General features: G+C 44.4%; 1 protein-coding gene across 8 annotated transcripts in view; it reads left to right on the top strand.

Moving 5' to 3' along the window:
• TLE4 (TLE family member 4, transcriptional corepressor) overlaps positions 1–20,676 on the top strand; it is a 158,948-nt gene that overhangs the window by 100,664 nt on the left and 37,608 nt on the right. For all 8 annotated transcript variants that reach the window (XR_007146331.1, XM_047830188.1, XM_047830185.1 and 5 more), the window contains 2 exons: positions 17,840–17,959; positions 19,626–19,679. Coding sequence is in view for 7 of the 8 variants with exons in the window: in XM_047830188.1 (XP_047686144.1) it covers positions 17,840–17,959; positions 19,626–19,679 (174 nt within the window). In the remaining variant the exon portion in view is untranslated. The remainder of the gene's footprint in view (positions 1–17,839; positions 17,960–19,625; positions 19,680–20,676) is intronic.

Genomic DNA, 20,676 nt, shown 5'->3' with positions numbered 1-20,676 from the left:
CTGAGACATTTCAGTGACATTGCCACTGTTCCACAGGGTGGGGGCAGGGAAGTACAAAAACTGAGAGAGAAGAAGGCCATATGAAGACGAGCAGAGATTGGAGTTACGCAGCCACAGATAGAGCAGTACTAAGGATTGCCAGCAACCACCAGAAGCTGGAGTGGCAAAGGATTCTTCCTTAGAGACTTCATTGGGAGCATGGCCCTGCTGACACCATGACCATGACTTCTAGCCTCCCCCTCCATGAGAGAAGACATTTCAGTTGTTGGTGGTGGGTTTGTTTGTTTGTTTGTTTTTAATGTTAGAGACAGAGACAGAGCATGAGTGAGGGAGGGGCAGAGAGAGAGGGAGATGCAGAATCCGAAACAGGCTCCAGGCTCTGAGCGGTCAGCACAGAGCCCGATGCGGGGCTCGAACCCATGAACTGCGAGATCATGACCTGAGCAGAAGTCGGACGCTCAGCCGACTGAGCCACCCAGGCGCCCCCATTTCTGTTGTTTTAAGCCATCCAGTTTGTGGGAATTCGTACAGCAGCCTTAGGAAACTAATGTAGCCTCCAAGAGTTAAGTTTATCTGTCAGTTTTGTCCCATCACTCAGTGTAGCAACTGCTAGATGATGCTTAATACAGTGAGCATCTCCACATAATAAGCCTCAGGACTGTTCTTTGTTAAATGTTGTTAAAATTTTGCTCTTCAGTGGCTAGCCAAGGACAGGCACCGTACTTAGGCTCTGGGGATATAGTATTGAAAAAGACCAGTATGCACCCTCACGGAGCTCACATTTCACTGGGGAGAGAGACATTCATTCTATGATTAATGATGAAATTGCCTCAGTGACTTTTATGTAGCCTGCCTTCTTTTTTTTTTTTTTTTCTTTTTTCTTTTTTTGTCATTGTCTAGAATCCTGATTGACCTTTAGAATGCAGCCTTAGGTGATGCGACAATCTGCGCGTCCTTGTCATCGCCTCGTGAGTTTGTGTGGCGACGTACGGTTGTGCAGGAGCACAATTCATGGTGCCCGGGGTGGTCCATCCGCTTTCTCCACAGTCCTGTGTGGTGGCCCCGCGGATGCCACGTTTCCTCTTATGTCTCCATCGCCCTTCAAAAAAGTAAAGTGGAGACTCCACAACTTTTCCTTCTCTAGAGCTTTTCTTTCCCAATACACATTTTAATGTCCTTTTCATCTTTTATATTTCTAGAATTTGTAAATTTTCACTTCATACTTGTTTCATAGACTGCTTGGCCCAAGTAGAATAGATTTGAACCCAGACCTGTCCTACCTAATGAAGCAATCCCCTTTGTCATTCTCTTGACTCCTTCTGTCCTCTTTTATTGATGATGCCTTGTTGCTCTGTATACAGCTTGGTTTCTTTTGACGCAGCACACAGGCACCATTTCCTGGGCCTCCTGTTAAAATCAGAGGGTCGTCTTTCAGTATCTGCCCTGTTGGTTTGAGCTCCTTCATCTTAGGGATTCAAGTTCCTTCCTGTATAAGGAGGTGAGGGGGAGGTTGAAGTAGACAGGTGCTTGTCAAATATTTTAATGAGGGTAAACAGACATGTGAGTTAACTACAGATTTAGTTAGATACAGGGCAGGGCCGTCAGGAGTGTATTTGGGACAGACTCTCAAAGGGGATCTCCACGGTGCTGGACAGTGGGCCATACTTAAGATAGTAGGGGACTAGATGATGTCCCCTAAAGAGGAGCACTTACCAGCCTTGTTCGGTAGAGCCTGTCGCGGCCGTGAGCCTCACGTGGAGGAGGCCCACGGTGGACTTCACATCCCAGTGTTGCTATCCCCGCTCACTGTGTTCCACCAAAGGGCAGAGGACATGAGGTGCCATCCAGGAGTGCTTGAAAGGACCTGCTGTCTGCACGTCTTGTTTGATAGCTTGATCCCTTGTCTAGACCCACTCTCCATGGGGTCTTGATCCCTTGTGTAAACCCACTATCCACTGCTTAATTAGCATCAGCCTTCAGGTTGCATAGTTCTTCGTGTGGCTGTTCGCCTTGGGTTTCCCCATTCCTTCATCTCACAGTAATGGTAGATTTATAACTGTCCTCATAACTATGATTAAATGTCTCAATTCTTTTGCTTTATGTGGCGTTCTTGGCCACTTAATTACACTACATTAAATGGTATGTTGTTGCTGTCAGTGCAGTTGGATTGCATCGGGGATAGCATCTTTGGATATTTTGAAAAATGTTCCTATCCTACAATCGGAGCTTGTAAACCGAAGTGCTGAGCATGCATAAATGCGCTTTAAGAAATTATTTCTTTATTACTGTTTAGTTGAACTGATGGTGACACTAAACATCAAGACTTTGATGTTTTATACGGCATTCTTCCCCACTAATTAACTTCATTAGTGCAGTTAATTACTGGGGAAGAATGCTGTATAAAACATCAAAGTCTTGATGTTTAATCACAGCTTAAAAAAGAAGTTTTATACTCTTCGATTGCCAAACACATTCCAATTAGCCGAAGGAAGGTCACACATTCTGTTTTCCCTCTTGTCTTCCGGGCTTTTCCTGACTTCTGGTTGACCATTGGTTACTTGAGCCTGAGTGTTGGTCTACTAGGCAAGCTGACAGTGGCATGTGGAGGGTGAAATAACTTCCCACAAGCTAAAACCCATCATATCTGAGAGACTCGGTTTCTGCAGAAGTCAGTGAAGACTTCCTGTAACGTGCCGAGGCAGGGAAAATTACTCTCAAGGAGTAATGGGTATTTGTTTTTCTGTTGGACTAATTTTATTATCAATTTAGAGCCACTCTGTCTTCCTATATGTTACCGTTCTGAGCCACCTAACGTCTGAGAGGCACATTTCCTTAATGAGCTCAGACTGCAGAGCTGAGGAAACAGGTGTGGTTTAAAGGGATAGGATGTAAGTGGGGACCCTACAAAGTTGATTATACGAATTCTTCAGTGACCAGTAGTCAGGGAACAAGAACAACAAGAACTCCTTCTCAGGTCATTTCCCTGTGGTGTGTGTTAAATCAGTTTTTGGTGTGTGTGTGTGTGTGTGTGTGTGTGTGTGTGTGTGTGTGTGTGTGTGTGTGTGTTTTAAATCAAGCGGGGTTTACAATAGCATAATGTGATTCAGATTAGCAATTATTGTAATTGACCTTGGCGATGAGTATCCTTGGCTTTTACCACAGTTTACTTAATACCTGAGGATGGCCAATTATCTCATAATGCCCACTTTATTGAGATTATCGTTTTAATTATGGCACTCAAAATACATCACTTTGTCAGCATTGTAGAGTCATGCATGGGAACACCACATTCAGGCTTTCAGAAATGGGTAAAGAGCATGTCGCCTCATCTTGTGACACAGTTGTGATTGTTTTCTCTCTCCCAGCTCCAAACTATGATTTTGAAATATGTTATTTCTTACCGGTTAAATGTGGGTCATCCCGGCAAGAACAGCCACAGGGAGATAAAGTCTGGGATGCTGTTGCTGCTGCTGGGCTAATTGTGCCCTCTGAAAGGGCTGGAGGTGACTTGGTATTAATAGGTAGGTGGTTCTAGTTGATTAGGAGTACTAGTTGACAGCAGTCCCAGCACTACTGATTATCTGAATACGCCTGAGGTCAGAGGTTCTCAAAGATAGAGCCACCCACCTGGGGGGCTTGTAAAATTGGCCAGGCCTACTCCCCATTCTGACTCTTTTGCTCCAGGGCAGGGCACAGGTGAGGCTTTTTTTTTTTTTTTTTTTTTTTTTTTTTTTTTTTTTTTGAAGCTCTTTGGGCAAGTCGGTCATGAGGCCAGGGCTGAGAACCACTGCCTAGTCCTTGAATTGCCCCCCACCTGCTTGTCTCATCCTGTGACACTATCCCAGAGAAAGGACACCTTTCTGTCCTCGCTGCTCTGTGTCTTACTCTCCTCCTCTTCCTCCTGGACTTAGCCTCGCCTTCCCCCCATGCCTGAAATCCCCTCAGCCCAGGTGTGGACCCTGGCAGCACTGTCTCCTCCTTCCCTGGCAGTGCCTGGCCTACTCTCCCATAGGAGTCTCAGTGGGTAGATCTCACCCCCCAAAATGTCTCACATGCTCTTATAATCCGGTTTTCTGTTCATCACAGATACAGGTCTTCCTTCCTTCTTTCTAAGTTTCTTTGAGTAGCGATCAGCATTTATTCTGCAGCGTCTCTCTCAAATATCTAGTGTACCACTTTGTGGAAATGTAATTCTGGTTGATTAGATCAATTGTGTGTTCCCACCCCACCCCCCTTCCGTGATCAACCTGGAGGATGCCATTCACATGTTTCCCCGTCGTCCCATGAGCACCTTAAGGTTAAGCGCATTCTTGTGGGATACCTAGGAAAGGACAGGAGCTCCTTGTTTTTCCAGTACAAACGTATATCACAGTGAAGATGAGTGAAGTATGTGGACAAGCTGGCTTTCCCTTCTGATTCTATAAATACATATATATACCTACACACACCCGGCAACATACACATACTTCTGTGTGCGACACATACACGATCGCGTGAAGTGAGTCGCCGGATCATACCTCCCCATCTCTCAAATCCATCCTCTTCGCCCCTTCTCCAGTGCCCCCTCCAGTCCGAGTCACCTGCATCTGCCCTGGATCACTGCCTCCCTGCTAACTGGGTTGGTAAAAGCAGGGACACAGAAGTGATGAAAGCTCAGTTTTGATGATCTGAAGCAAAATGCTGTTGTTTTAATTTTAGTATAATTGCAAGGTTTATGTTGTGCACCTAGTATTGTTTTTATTTTTAATTACCAGGGGGTGGAGGTAAGTAAGCAAGGTGGTCTTTTCCAATTTTAAGTGCTCTGAAAAGTCTTAACTCTGGTCCCCGTCTAACATAGAACTTTCCAGAGATCTGACCGATTTTGAGAACATGTGTCATCCCCCCATTCTCCTCAGTGGCACTCAGAATTAAACAGACTTCCCCATGGCCTGCTGAGCCCCGCACAGCCCAGCCCTCCCGCTGTCCGGCACCAGCCCCTCATGCTGGCCCTCCAGGGTCGGCACCCAGGCCTCCTGCCTCTCTGTCCACAGCGTTCTCCTGGCCGTCCACATGGTTGGCTCCAGCTTCTGCTCCCACTGTCAGCTGAATGTCATCTCTCTGAGAACCAGTCCCTGGCCACCCTGTCAGGACGCTGAAGGTTAGCATCCTGTTTATCTCCTTTGTAACATGTTGCTGTTGGCACTTGCTAATTTTTTATTACTATATCAGTAAGTTTATTTTGATGCCCCCTACTACAACAGGGGTGCTCTGAGGGGTAATGTGTGCTCAGTCAGTGCCTTACAGCCCAGCAGAGTGCCTGGCCCACCCCACCCCATCAGTCCCGACGCCTTACTCACCTTAGGGTCATTTGTCAAACTTCAGTGAGGTTGGGGTTGCAAGCATAGACTTTATTCTACTACCCCGGCTCAACGTCATGTCAGAAGGCGTGCTCGACGTGAATCCTACGAATGAGAGAAAAGAGCAGAACTTCTGAAGAGGGCACCAAGCCAATAGGGCAGGTAGATGCCCAAACTAGAGAATCTGCTGGCTGAAACGTTTGAATCTGGGCAAGTAGTGGGGTGGTGGCCTTTGCCCAGAACCTGAAGAACTGCCCATTTGCCTCTGTCAAAGGCAGGCCAGTAGGAGATAGTGCGGCCGCACTCCAGGCCTCCCGTTGCCTGCTTGGGCTGCTGGCGAAGCCTTGGCCTGTGGCTTCTCGGGCAGATGCCAGAAATACGCATGAAAGAAAGGTCAGTATGCTTGCCATTTCATGTGGCTATCTCATTTCATCTTCATGACAATCTGGTAGGACAGGTATCTTTATTTTACAGGGATGAAAATTGAGGCCTCGGGGTTTGTTTGCCAGAATCACACAGCTAATAAGTTGCTGGAGCTGAGATTTGAAACCAGAGCACTCTCTCTGTCCAGCTTGTGATTATTCCATTCCATCCCCTTCCCTCTAGACTCGACAGCACCGAAGCACTGGTGCCGTCTTCACTTCGTGTCCCCAGTGTCTCACCACACTGCCGGTACAGAAGGAGCATTCGGTTAACGTTGTGGGATTTTACTGGCATTGCTACATGAGACTGTGCTTGCGAAGTCTTTGTTGTTCCTTAGATAGAGGAGTAAGGCCTCGTGTTTTCATCTGCCGGCCAGTATTGAAAGCACTTCGACAAAATCACCCTCCGTCCCTCTGCTCTGGCTGGTTCCGTTCAGGGCTGCGGATGGCCTCTCTGACCCACTCTCCGTTCCCAGTAGAAGTCCTTGGCCATGTGTTTTCTCAGACTTTCAGTGGCTCACAGTCTATGGCATGTCATTTGATTAATCTAGTACTGGATGCTTTGATGTATATACAGAGTTCTAGGACATTCTGCATCTAACTTCTGTGCCCCGGGTATTTACAAACCCAAACGCTAGCAAGAGGATAGACGGTTGACTGTGTTAGCAGAGGGCTATCCTGCCACGGGACACATGTGCTTGAGTGTATGCGTGGGTGCCTGTGGAGAGGGAGACAGGGGACACATCCATACCGTGAAAGTCACACCCACACTCTGAGTTACTTTTGTCGTCATCCAGGCAGTCAGCAGGCACTTACTGGACCGTCCATATGTTACAAAGTGCAGGATTCCTTTAAGCCGTATTTAGTATTAAATAGCAAAAGCCTACCACTGGGCTAGTGTGCTTGCTTTTTAATAAAATAGCGATTGATCAAATGGTGTCCACCTCATTTCTCACCGTGGTGAGTGAGAGCATTTTCTCGCGGTCCGTTTTCAGCATGCTGCTATTACCGCACCATTTAGCTCGATGCCAAATTGCAGTTGGCTCCATTCACTTCTGTTTACTCGAGTAGTGCCGTAGTGATTAAATGTCACTGGGTACACCGAGTATACAAAAGTAATTAACCTAAAAGGACATGTTAGAATAAGGGTCAACAACCTCTTTAGCCCACGCTGCCACCAGCAAGACTAAGCGTTGACAGAGGTGTTGATGGCAGGGCAGGGACCAGGTGAGGAGTGGGAGGGAAGGAAAAGTCAAGGTCAGAGAACAGGAGCCGGGGCCCAGCACCCACAGTTGTTTGCGGTGGCAAGTGGACACCTCTGAGACGTGTTCTGTAAGGCCCTTTACAGTTTCGCTCTCTGACCTATGATCGAGTGGTGGGAGGGGGTGGGATTCGACCAGCATCTCAGCGCTGGTTAGTGGAAGGAGCGTGGTTTCCTGGTTAGACCAGACTCCTCTTGCTTGGCACACACTTGGCAAGTCAACCTGCTTCTCCAGTGCTTTATGTATTTTGTCAGCCCTGCATCTTTAGATCTGCTTGTCAAATGAAAGCCGCTGCTTGAAATCATTTCTTGGGAAAGATTGGAAATTGTATCTCCGAGTGTCTGTGTCTCTTTTGTTTTCATTCGTCAGTATACTGAAATCACTTTGTTAAGCTGATGGATACTCATGCTGTATGTTGCTTTACATGCTAAAAATTTACATAAAACTCTAGTCATCTGTGACTGAACAATCAGCCACTGTAAAGCTCTTTTTAAAAAAACAAGTATTATGTCTGTCTGCCCTATACGGGGCTGTTTCTTTCATCACCTGTGTGTGGTGACTTACTATCCATTAAAAAAACATGAGGACTGAAGGTGGTTTTTTTCCCCCTTCCTTTTGCCACATACCTCCTTGGGAGATAAACATTTCTAGGAGATCCCCAGGGATCACTATTCTCTAAATGAGCAGCCACAGAAAAACTGCTGATGCCTGCATTCTTCTTGTGGTCGGTCTGTCAGGCAGGATTCATTTAAATCCTGCCTTTTCAGTGGTCAGACTTGAATAAGATTTGTTTCTCCCTGGTCACAGACAGGTGATGAGTACATGATGAAAGACGAAGGAGAGCCAGTTGAAAAATGTCTCCCTTGTGTAGAAGATTTATCTCTTTCAGAATAAGAAAAATTGGTGGCCTTGATAGTGTCACGTTTATGCAACAACAAATACTTCCTGTGTGTTCACCCAGAGGTCAGATCCTGTGCCCTTGCTGGTGGGGAACAACCAGAGTAAAGCTACCACCTCTGACCCTCTTTCCACCTGGCATCATTCCGCCCTCTGTCCCAGTTTTAATTTTTGTACTGCTTCCTGTTAGTAGTTTTACAGCATAATCCTGAAAATTGTCTTGTCACTGTATCACTTTCAGAATTACCACTTTTGGCTTTTGAAGGGCTGCCTCCTTCCTTTGGTGTGCCTACACACACCACACCTGCACTGGTGTCCCCCCGCCCCCCGGCCCCAGGCAGCTGCTCTTCTGGCTGTGACAGTCATTATACTGAGTGCTGAGAACACAAAGTAATAAGGCACAGTAGCTTTTGCCCTTTGGTAACGCACAACTTCTTCTCTCCGGGTAACACGAAAACAATATGGGAACAAGCAAATGTAGGCATGCGTGTTGATACAGGAACAGATCAAGTTTTGTACTCACTGATTTGTTCAGCAGCTATTCATTGAGGCACCAAACCAGGGGGATGGTCCCTGCCTTCGTGGAACTCGAGTCAAGTACAAGGGACAAGAAAATAATAAGAAAATAATGGCTGTCGTATAAATGCTAGGATGGAAGTAAATAAGGGGCTGTGATAGAGATTTCCAGGAGAGATCTTGGGTAATATCATCAACAAGACCTTTCAGAGAAAGTGGCATTTAAGCTGAGACATAAAAGGTGAAAAACGCTAGCCACTTGGACTGGGGAAGAGTTCTTGGCAGAGCCCATGCTGTGGGATGAAAGAGTATGGGATGTCCAGCTCTCTGACAAAGAGACTCTGAGCTCAGCTTGGAGAAGGGAGGCAGTGGCCGGGTCAGGCCTGTTGTACTTCTGTAAAGTGCCAGATTCTTACATTAATAGGCATGATTCCCATTGTGGCTTTAGGATCTTTGAGACCTCTGTCATCCAGTATGGTAGCCACAAGCCACACGTGGCTGTTAAAGCCCTGGAAACGTGGCCAGTCCAAATCGAGACTGGCTGCAGGTGTGAAACGCGTGCCAGATTTTGAAGACCTCGTACTAAAAAAATCACGTAAGATGTCTCAGTGCTGGTTTTGACATGGATTGTACGTTGAATGGTATTTGGGGATACAGCGGTTTAACTAGGTATATGACTAAAACTAATTTTACTGTTTCCAATTCTTAAAAATCTGGCTACTAGAAAAGGTCTAAATGCGTATGTGGCTCACATGATGTTTATGTTTGTCGGGTCTGTTCTAGAGCACACACTTGAGTGTTTTAGTGAAGGACCTTACGGCCAAATTGAGTCATCACTGAAAACTGTTTTGCCGTATTGAGGTGGCAGACAAAGACCTGGAGTTTCTGATTAGCCCCTCAAAACTGTTAGGCAGCCTGCCTTTGAATTGATACACTGTTGTTTCCTTCCGTGTTCCTGTTGAACTACCCTCCGATGTTGTACAGAATAGAGAATATTTGCATCCGTAATACATAAGGAAATATAGGAGGCTCTGTGGAGTTAACACTCTTTGGAAGAAAAAAAGGTTTAGTCTTTGAAATAGATTAAAACAGTTTACTGGAAAAAATAGCAACATGAAAAGGCTTTCTTTTCCAATAAATTTTAATAGTTACTAAAATGAGGATTCTGGTCCATTAAGACATAGCTTTTGCCAAGTCTTCGAGCTGAGTCACTTCTTTTCTCGGAGCAGCTGCTCTACTTCAGCTTCTTTCAAAGCAGCTGGTAGAAATCGGTTGATATTTGGATTTAGGAACAGAACACAGTGCAAGTGTAGGTCCAAAGTCAGTCACCTTCCCGGAAAATGTAGGAAGGAAATTTTTGCCAGTCCCCCCTTTTTGTTTTTAGGGCAGTCAGACTCACGTATCGTGTCGTAGTTGTCAGCGCGACTTGGTAACATTGATTATAAGGCAGCAGTGAATGAATGATCTAGGATGTATTTTATGGGTGCTGTACTTAAAAAAAAAAATTCCCAGAGGAAGGTGGCAGGTGCTTGCGACTGTAGTTTACAGAGCGCGTACAAGATTATAAATCTTGTCTGTTTACGAGGGAAGGGAACTCTTGACGGAGGACAGACGCGCATAAGAATGTTAGGTCTTGTGAACTTTGAGGAGGCCCATTGGATTGAAGGGCATGCGGCGGCTCTGGGGCGATCAGCCTGGATCAGAGATGGGACTTCTGAGCAGTATCTGTGGGCTCACTTCTCCTGTCCCCTCTCATTCTCCCAGTTGCTTCCTCATGTAACCCACAGTTTGGCCCACGGGCAGACAGTGGCTGTCCGGAGAGGGAAGCTGAGGTGGCCACACAAGGACCAGACCTGTGTCTTTGGTGTCAGAGCATCACACAGCAGCAGCAGCTCAGCTCGCCAGCTAAAGTAACTGTGTTTAATGAAATTTCTGGGGTGGAGCCAACTGCTTTATTCCAGGAAGAGGAAATAACATTCAAGAAAACCCAGGAGGACATTAAGATAATGTCCTGATTTAAAATCAATTCTATTGATACCTTATAAATTATTATAGCGTTTTATCCTGACCAAGTAATACATAATGCTGAGGCCATGGAAACAAAACATGAATGACTGAATATGGAAGTGCTGTGTATTTTACTGCATGAAGGAAAAGATATGTGGGACTTTTGTATTCTAAGTATTTTTAACTCCCGGGGCCTTAGTGGAGGGCAAGGTGTAGGTTTCATCCATCTTTGTTTGTCCGTGCTTAGTGGGTATTCAGCAGATACTTGCCGAAAGAGTCCATGAGCACACTGACCTTGTGTGGTGGCTCCACATTAGCATAGGAGTAGCGGCCCTTCACAGGCTAGCTACTGCGTTCACAACATGCACTCTCCTTTCATCTTGGCAGCAGCCTTCCCAGCAAGGACTCCACTCAGCCTTGGTTTGCCCACTGGGAAACTGAAATTTAGAGACGTTCATTAACTTGTCCAAGGTCACACAGCAGGCGGTACAGCCTAGTTTAGCCCACCTGCGCTGACTCTAGGACCCATTCCGTACCCACTGTGGACACTGCCTCTCTTGTTAATCTCTCCTCTTTCAGCGCCTTGTTTGATCGAGTTTTGATTATCTGCCAGAGACATTTATCTTGATCCAGGTATCTCTTACCAGGAGAGAAGCAGAAAGGTAAAGACAACAATAGAACATTTTAAGGAATGTGTTGCTCTTGTCATGTTGTGGAAGGTGAAACATTTATTAAGAACAGACTCATTACTTTATATGGAGATTATACTTTAACAAGGGCAGGTCTTCAGAAAGTCCCAGTCATTTTTGAAGGTGAATTTTGATTTATGCTAATTTGAAAAAAGCAAGTTCTGTGAGGGTTATATACAGATTGTGTTTTTAATGACTTCCTTAATCAAGCAGGTTATTTTAGAAAAGTCTTACTGTAATGAGCAGTAAACTGACACCGGTGACTGGCTTAGAGTCCCACCATATTCAGGTCTTTCACCAGCAGCATGCTATAAATTTTAAGCTAATTTACATAAATTTGCATGTGTTACGAGTCAGTATGTAAGATGTGTATATTTTAGCCAAATATTTTTTATGTTTTAATTTTTCCAAATTGAGGATTATTTTCTCCATCTCTTCTGGTTGTTTTTCTAATGGGTGGGATAATCAATGTTACAATGTTGTATCCGTTTTAAAGAGCTGTATGAATGTAAATAATAAGCATTTTGTGTAATACTGTACAATAAAACCTCAGTCAGGAATGCACTGGGGTGTGGTACTGTGTTTGGTAAATATAGGTGATTCAGGATACTACTTTCACTTCAGAACTTAAAGTATTTCATAACTCTGAAATGCTTTGAGGACTAGTGAACATATCGTTGGCAGGGTGACTCATGATTGAAGGGCTCCTCCTGAAGGCCCTTCTGCTTAGGATGCGGGGTGGGCAGAGTCCCTGCTGATCTCCAGCAGTACCTTGGCCTTTCTGAACTCAAGAAAGTCAACAATATTCATGTCTGTTTTAGTCATCTAGGGTTTTTTTTTTGTTTGTTTGTTTTTGTTTTTGGCAGAGGAAATGATGCTTGAGGACTTTAGTTATGGCACCAGTGAAGGGTCAGCCAGCCTCTTGAGCCTGACTTCTCCATCCTTCCCTCCCCCACTGCCATTAACAGACTTCCTCTGAATTGTCCCTGATCTAAACTAATTCCCATACTGAATGAACTACAGTCAGACTAACAGTATAATTAATGGTCTAAACTGGGCTGGTTTTGAGAGTAGAGGAGGCCTGGACAGCAGTTGTAAGGTAGGGGCAAAACCCCAGCCGGATTTTCATGGTACCCTCTTGTCCCATCATTATCCCCTTTATCTGATGGTTTTACTCTTTGGTACCAAGTAGATGGGGTGTTCGAAGGCTGTAGCTAATGAACAGACCATATCAAATGTGTTTGAGAGTTTTTGATCATGGTTCTTCAACCATTCCTTCTGGTTGGAATCTTGTAAGCGGGCAGGGACATACACCCACTGCACTTCGTGAATGGCAAGCAGCCTTAGCTTGATGTGTGTTTGAAATCAAATTAGAAAGTCCGACGTGGAGGTGGTATTTCTAGTCCTGCCTGCAGTATCGAACCAAAACCTTAACTTTGTTGAAAGGAGATGTGTTTGGTTCATAGCAGTCTATTGAAACCCTGTCATTACACAGACCATCTGTATATCTGTGCTGAGGGCTAGTGCTACACAGATGCCAAGAATAATCCTTATGTGGGGCTCCAAATAGAAGGTCCACACCAGCTCTGTAGTAAATAGCATGCAGTTCTCCGTCATAGTGCCGAGTTGCTGCTGCTGAGGGGCTCAGTTCTCTGTCTGGGACCTTGCCTTGTACTTCTTTACGTAGGTTCTTTCTCCTAGTCCTCAGCGCAGCCCAGTGAGGAAATGGGCGGGGTGTTCTTGTCCCAGACCACAGAGAGACAAACTGGGCAGCATCCCCAGGGCTACACAGCTATTAAGTGGAAAACTCTAGACTCAAATCCAGACAGGCAGTCTGACTCCAGACAGATGCTATTGCCTGCTAGTAAAATCTGTGCTACCTGTTATTAAAATTAGCTAATTGTAACAACACTATTTCTTGGGGTTTTTGGGGGGGGGGGGCGGTGGTGTGCTTTATAGAACTCTTTGTCATACATGGTCGTCTTTGAAGTGGCAGAGGAGTAAAGGTGAAGGGACGGGGCCATCCATTTCAATTGAGGGGCGTGTCTGTTTTCCATCTGACTTGGTCGGTAATAACCTTAGTAAAGTCTTGGTTGGGTTTCAAACCAGGATCTATCATTTTTGTCATTTGAAGATAAAATATGATTTATAATGTTAGGAGTAACTCTTGTAAAGCTTACCTTTTGCTTCCAAAGCAATTGGGATCTCCATATCATAAGACTTACAGATTTTTATTATTTTTTCCCCTGGTTTTTTGTTTGCCCCCTTCCTTTTCTTTCCTTAAACATCTACTTTGTTCTTTTTAATATCCCAACACAAGTGTTTTGTTTTTAAAAATACAGAGCTTTTGGGACGCCTGGGTGGCTCATTCGGTTAAGCGTCCGACTTCAGCTCAGGTCATGATCTCACAGTTGATGAGTTCAAGCCCCACGTCAGGCTCTGTGCTGACAGCTTGGAGCCTGGAGCCTGCTTCAGATTCTGTGTCTCTCTCTGTGTTCCTCCCCCGCTTGTGCTCTGTCTCTCAAAAATAAATAAAGATTTTTTAAAAAATTAAAAATACAGAGCTTTTTAGTAAGCATTCACATTTAAGGTATTTTGCCTGAGAGGCAAAAAGGCTACTTTTTCTGATTGTTATGACCCTCCTTAATGAATTTGCTGATACATTCACATGATCAAACGGTAATGAGAAAATGTTTCTGAGTTTGTAGATTTATACAGAGTCATGATGCAGCTCCAGTAAGTTTCCTGTGTAGCAAGCTAGGGGAAATCTAATGTAGGTAAGCTTGTAAAGTAGTGATAGAGAAACAGAAGTACTTTGTAGTGAAAGCATGACTTTGTCTTTACAAGTATTTATTTAATTCCTCCTGTTCACATGCTCAGCAAAGATCCAAGAGGCCTTCCAGTGGCAGAACGGTGGTGTAAGATTCGTGATGGCAGTCTGTGCCAAGTCCAATTTGATTCCAGAGCAATTATGTTATTGGAACATCGTGGATTGCTCCGGTGCCCATTGTGTAGCTTAACCTTTAAATGCTAGTGATAATTAACTACTTTATCCTTCTACCAGGAGACTCCAACATATAACTCTGTTCTGCAGTAAAATTCACAAATAAAATACTGCCCACAGAGCCAGAAACCAGCCAGTTAAGTAAAGCTGTCTGTACATGTATGTCAATAAGTAAGTATAAAGCATAAAGATAAATAAACATTACCATTTAAGTATTGATTTTTAAGAAAGCATTTCATAATTGTTTAAAAATCAATTTTTCCTTTCGGACAAAGTGGAAATGACTTTATCAGTAGAGGGTCTCAGAATCAAAAGACTCAGATTGTTGATAATCATGCACACGTAGAATTTTTTTTCTTTCTTTTTTTTTGTAAGATATCACGAGTCGGATGAAGGCATGTGGGAGTAGGTAGAGGAGTAGAGATGAAGGAGACACAGAACTTCCCTGCTGCTAATTCCAAGGGGCGTCACTGCTCAGCTCTCACTGCAGTGAATGGTTTCTTGTGGAACCGTCCAGCCTAGTGGTCTTCTGAAAGGGAATGTGTCACTTGAATTTTAGGTTAAGATTGAGGAGCACAAAAGTGATATTTGCTCATTGACGTTCAAAAACATTTCTGGGCAGTTCTCTGCTGCTCACTGTGCCGGGGGCCCCCACCCCCAAGTAACCCACAGACCGTGGTGGGAAGTAACCTTGTAAACAAATAGCCACATATTGATTGCGAGGGCTCTACTCACTGGGTGAACAAAGTGTTAAGGGAACAAAGAGGAATTGAGTGATTAATTCTGCCTGCCAGTGTCTGAGCGAGCTTTAAAAGGTGACATTAGAGCTGGTTCTTAAGAATGAGGATTTCAACAGAAAGATACCGAGGGAAAATGGGCATTCTCATAAACCGGGAAAAAAGGCTAGATACAATGAAAATGCACAGAGCACTGGGCAACACCAAGCTCGTGGTGCTGAGCTCTAAGGCCAGGGCTCTGGTTTAGGGCATGGACTGAAGGGCTTTGGAAACAGCCAGGCTCAGATATGGGATTTTTGTTTTCCCCTGAGGATAGTGGGAAACCATTTGTTGTTTTTAAGGAAGACTGAGAAGTGGTTGAATCTCTCTTTGGGGAAATACGAACCCCAGAAATGTGGAGGATAGACTGGAGACAGGGGAACTAGATATGGGGTTCTGACATTAAATATGGTAGGTAGAGGCTCACAGATGATGTTTGCAGGCATGATTTTAGTGGAGTAATGGTCATAAAAACCTAGTCATGGTGTGAAAATAAAGCAGAAGCATTGAACCGAGTCTTTACAGCTTAGGAACAAGGGTTGGAACTGAGTGGAAATACGTGAAAATGAAGCAGTCCAGTTTTAAAAATTATTTGGCTTCTAATGTTTTGTTTCAGCCTTCCGCCTTACTGAGTAATGCGTGCCATCTTTTCTGCCATTAAGCTTAAGGGTGAATGAATAGGGATAGTTATAGGGTTTGATGCCTACACATTACTGCATTCATTGAAAATGCTGAGAGAGAATGCCAAAGGAAGGAAGGATTTAGAGATACCCAGCCCTGTCGTTGGGAACCCACTCACTGTCCTTCTCGTCTTCCTTTGCCATCAAACCCCTATCCCTTCTCCTTCCTGCCTTTGAAGCTGGTGGTGGAGTTGCCATCAGCACAGCTGACCACTAGGGGGTGGTGTCTTGGTAGAGATACTGGCGGGGGAGGGGCGGGGGGGGGGGCGGGAAGGAAGTTAATTGGTTTTCCTCTAACAACACACTTTGCAAGTTTAGCCACAGAAGAAAATGTGCTGTTAAGGTTCGGAGGAAGTGAAATGGAATACAGGGCCACAAGTTCTGGATATCACACTCCCTCCCCCATAGTTAATTTAAAAGCCCTTATAAATGTGTATCTTTTTTTCTTTTTAAGTTTATGTATTTTGAGAGAGTGCGTGAGCTGGGGGACTGGCAAAGAGAGAGGGAGAGAGAGAGAATCCCAAGCAGGCTCCATGCTGACAGGCGCTCCAGTGTTGTGTATCTTTATAATACCATCAGACTAAGATAAAGGAGAAAAAAAAAGTACAAAGGTTAGTTTTATATGAGAAGAGTAAAAGTTATCAATGAGGAAGAGCTTTAGGGAACAGTTTCCTGAATTGATTCAGATGGCAAGGCGGAGATATTCTGGTGGAGATTGTTTGCTGTTCCTAAAACTTGTTTTCTTAACTCCAAATGTTCTTTCCACCGTCCAGCCTGGGTTAGTCTAGCGCACAGAGCCCTGTGCTGGTGCCCTGATGAAGGACTTGGCTTCTCTGGCCTTTACGACCTACCCTCCACAGGTCAGCCGTGCTCCCTCTCTCACACCTCACCTTCACGTCTAGCTAGCTCCTGTTTGGTCTGTCTGGAGCTGAGTCACTAGCCAGTTTGTAAGGTTGCTTCCCGGTTCCATTGACACTTTCTTCATTTCTTCATATCTGGTTTTAGGCTGTCATACTCTCTAAATATGCCTCCCAGTAGCCACCTGGCCTCAATGGCAGACACATCCATTCTCTGTGCTTTCAGTGCTTATTTTTGACGTGTGGGCCTCCTCCTCCACCTGGGACCTCTTTGGAAGGGCAGAAATGACGGACATCACCTGAACCCATACGGGTTGCTCCCGACCGTGTTCCCAAGAGGGAGGGACTGTCTTTCTCTGTTACCTGGTCCTAATGGGGGTTCCAGGGTTTCCAGAGATTAAAAAAAAAAAAAAAAAGAGCAGGCTTATGAAAACTGTAGGAGTCAGAAAGGAACAAAGTGAACATTTTTGCAGATGTTTTGTTTCTGTTCTTATTACTTGCCACTCTGAATCTTCCATGCCCACAAGACAAGGGACGAAGCAAAATTCTGTAAATAGGACCTTAGTGTCACATGATCACCATTTTTGGGTGCTCAAATTCCCAAAGAGTACCTCTCTTCCCTTTTCTTTGAAGATTTACTAATTTTTCTCCAGGTTGAACTCTAATGTATTTAGTGTTTCTGTAATGGCTTAAGATATTGGCTTCCTATCAGCCAGCAAACTTAGTGGGGGTGGGGCGGTGGTTTGCCTTTTTCTTCTTTCCTTTTCTTCTTCTTCTTTTTTTAGTGTTTGTTTATTTATTTTGAGAAAGAGAGTGCAAGTAGGGGAGGGGCAGAGAGGGAGACAGAGAATCTCAAGCAAGCTCCTAACTGTCAGCACAGAGCCCAATGCGGGGCTCAAAGTCAGGAACTGTGAGATCATGACCTGAGCTGAAATCAAGAGTCAGATGCTTAACCAACTGAGCCACCCAGGTGCCCCATTCCTTTTTTCTTTTCTTTTCTTTTCTTTTTTTTTTTTTTCCCCTATCCGCTTCCTTTCTCACTTTTCTAAAGATGCTTTGCCAGTGTAATCAACATCTCCTTTGGACCAGACCCCTTCTGTCTTCTGGATTTGCTGTCCCTGCCTCCTTTTTTATTCCTTGGCTCCCTCTGCCACGCCTCTACACGGTTCGTTCCTTTTATCCCTCATTCCCTTTTCCATTTCTCCTTGGTTTTCTCTTTACACCTCTGTTGCCTTCTTCCTTTCACCTCCTGCCTTCTCTCCTGTCTCCTCCTAACAGTTTTGCAAGTGTATGTATACTAATGAAGAAGAGGAACATTAAGTCTTAAGTGACTGAAGAACTCACTGTTAAAGGGATGCTCATTTCTCAAAGCTGCTTTCTTTTCTAACTCCAGAGTTCTTCAGTATCCCCATCAGCCAGTTTCCGAGGTGCCGAGAAGCACAGAAACTCCACTGACTACTCCTCTGATAGCAAAAAGCAGAAAACTGAAGAAAAGGAAATTGCAGCTCGTTATGTAGGTTCATTCACCTTTGCTTTGGGGGAGGCCAGTTTATTCCGCTTTTTATCAGCAGCTATTTTACCCTTTGACTGTTATCAACCACAATTAGAACACAAGAGAAAAAAAACATCTACTAGGAGAAGAAGCTAGTGATTGCATTTATAGCTGGGTCTCAGTGGGCTAGCTGAAGTCCTCTGTGCGTGCAAGTCCGTGCACACGTGTCGTGAGTGAACACGGTGCTTTATCTGGAAGCTAATAGAAGACATCTTAGGTGTTCCATAATATCATTTCTGTAGATGTATTTACTTCCCTCTGTGTATTTCAAGGTGGCTGAATTTTCTCTGGTCAACTAGAAATGTTAAGGAAAAATATAAAATCATAGAAAACCTGGTAAAATGCCTAAAATGAACTTGTGCTAAGGAATAAAGCAGGTTTTGTTGACTATAACTTGCAGAGGCTCCCAAATGTGTGTCCAGCATGGGTGAAGCTCATTTTTCTTCGGTGACTGGCCCTCCAGGGCACATAGTGAAGGGAACAAGCTGGATGGCACTGGGGCGGATGCAGGCAGTCCCCTGTCTGCCCACTGTGGAGCTGCCCTGCAAGACTGTAGGCCTCAAAACAAGGCTGCAAGCTTGAATTCTCATGTGACATCTCCCAATTTTATTATTTATTTATTTATTTATTTATTTATTTATTTATTAAATACAATTTATTGTCAAGTTGGCCAACATACAGCGTATACAGTGTGCTCTTGGTTTTGGAGGTAGATTCCCGTGATTTCATCGCTTAGGTACAACCCCCAGTGCTCATCCCAACAAGTGCCCTCCTCCATTCCCATCTCCCATTTTCCCCCTCCCCCGCAATCAACCCTCAGTTTGTTCTCTGTACTTAAGAGTCTCCTGTTGTTTGCCTTCCTCTCTGTTTGTAACTGTTTTTTCCCCTTCCCTTCCCCCATGGTCTTCTGATAAGTTTCTCAAGTTCCACATGAGTGAAAACATTTGATATCTTTCTCTGACGGACTTATTTCACTCAGCATAATACTCCAGTTCCATCCACAGTGTGGAGGTTCCTTAAAAACTTAAAAGTAAAACTACCCTGTGACCCAGCAATAGCACTACTAGGAATTTATCCAGAGGATACGGGAGTGCTGATTCATAGGGGCATATGTACCCCAATGTTTATAGTAGCACTTTCAACAATAGCCAAATTATGGAAAGAGCCCAAATGTCCATCAACTGATGAATGGATAAAGAAGATGTATATATATATATACACAATGGAATACTATTTGGCAATGAGTAAGAATGAAATCCCAATTTTAAAAGAGTAGCTACTTACCCACAAAAACACTGAGAGAACAAATCACACACAACTATAGGCTGGATTTAGCCGGCCGTGCTAACTTCTGCTCTGGAGTAACAAGCAAGCCATAAGCTTCAGTTTGTTGTGTGTTATTTTGTTTTTTTGTTTTTTTACCTGTGAAGCGGAATCATCATATTACCTCCCTTATAACATCACCATGAGGATTAAAGAACATAGTACGTCGTTAAGTGTTTAGCCCCGTTTGGCGCCGTTCATTTTTGTAAGATGTGAGGAATTAGTCTGGACTCATCTAGGGTAAATCTGTCCTTTGTTCCTGGGCACTGGGGAAGGAAGTAATGCTTGTCCATTGTCAATGCAGGACAGCGACGCTGAGAAGAGCGACGACAACTTGGTGGTCGACGTTTCCAATGAGGTACGTTCAACCTCCTGCTCTCACCTGCTGTCCCAGTGACTCGTGTGCAGAGTCTGTGCCTAGTTTCTAAAGGGACCCGCTTTTTGTTTACGTGAAAAATTTATGCATTACTAGTTTTCTGTCTTAATCCTTTTTGTATTGCTATTCTTTTCCATGAAGTATCAGTGCCTTTTGCTATCACCATGAATGCACACCAGACCTCTGTGGTCATCCTGCAGGTCTCGCAGACAGGCAGCTTGCAGATGTGTAGGGTACTGATTCTTGTTTTCTTTTTTTTTTTTTTTTTTTTTCAACGTTTATTTATTTTTGGGACAGAGAGAGACAGAGCATGAACGGGGGAGGGGCAGAGAGAGAGGGAGACACAGAATTGGAAACAGGCTCCAGGCTCTGAGCCATCAGCCCAGAGCCCGACGCGGGGCTCGAACTCCCGGACCGCGAGATCGTGACCTGGCTGAAGTCGGACGCTCAACCGACTGCGCCACCCAGGCGCCCCTGATTCTTGTTTTCAATAAGTACAGCTGACCCGGGGACAATGCAGGTGGTAGAGGGGGTGTTCAGGGGCGCCAGCCTCCCTCATATTAAAAGTCCACATATAACTTGCCTTTTTTTTTTTTTTTTAATTTAAGTATATAGCTAGCCCACAGTGTTCTATTAGTTTCAGGTGTACCACGTAGTGATTCAGCTAGTCTACACATGATGCTGCCGTGTAGAACTTTGGTTCCCCCAAAACTTAGCCTGCTTTTGACCTGCAGCCTTACTGATAACATAAACAGTCGATTAACACATATTTTGTGTGTTATATGTGTTACATACTGTATTCCTACCATAAAGAAGCCGGAGGAAAAAAATGCTAAGAAAATCATAAGGAAGAGAAAATGCGTTTATAGTACTATACTGTTATTTATCAAAAAAAAAATCTGCATATAAGTGGACCCGCACAGATCTGCCCCCATGTTGTTCAAGGGGTGACTGTACTATAAATCTTGTATTTTCTTTG

Source organism: Prionailurus viverrinus, chromosome D4 (assembly GCF_022837055.1).
Source record: "Prionailurus viverrinus isolate Anna chromosome D4, UM_Priviv_1.0, whole genome shotgun sequence".
Classification (NCBI taxonomy): domain Eukaryota; kingdom Metazoa; phylum Chordata; class Mammalia; order Carnivora; family Felidae; genus Prionailurus; species Prionailurus viverrinus.
Note: the sequence above shows the minus strand (reverse complement) of the source record. Positions and strands in the feature narration are given on the sequence as shown.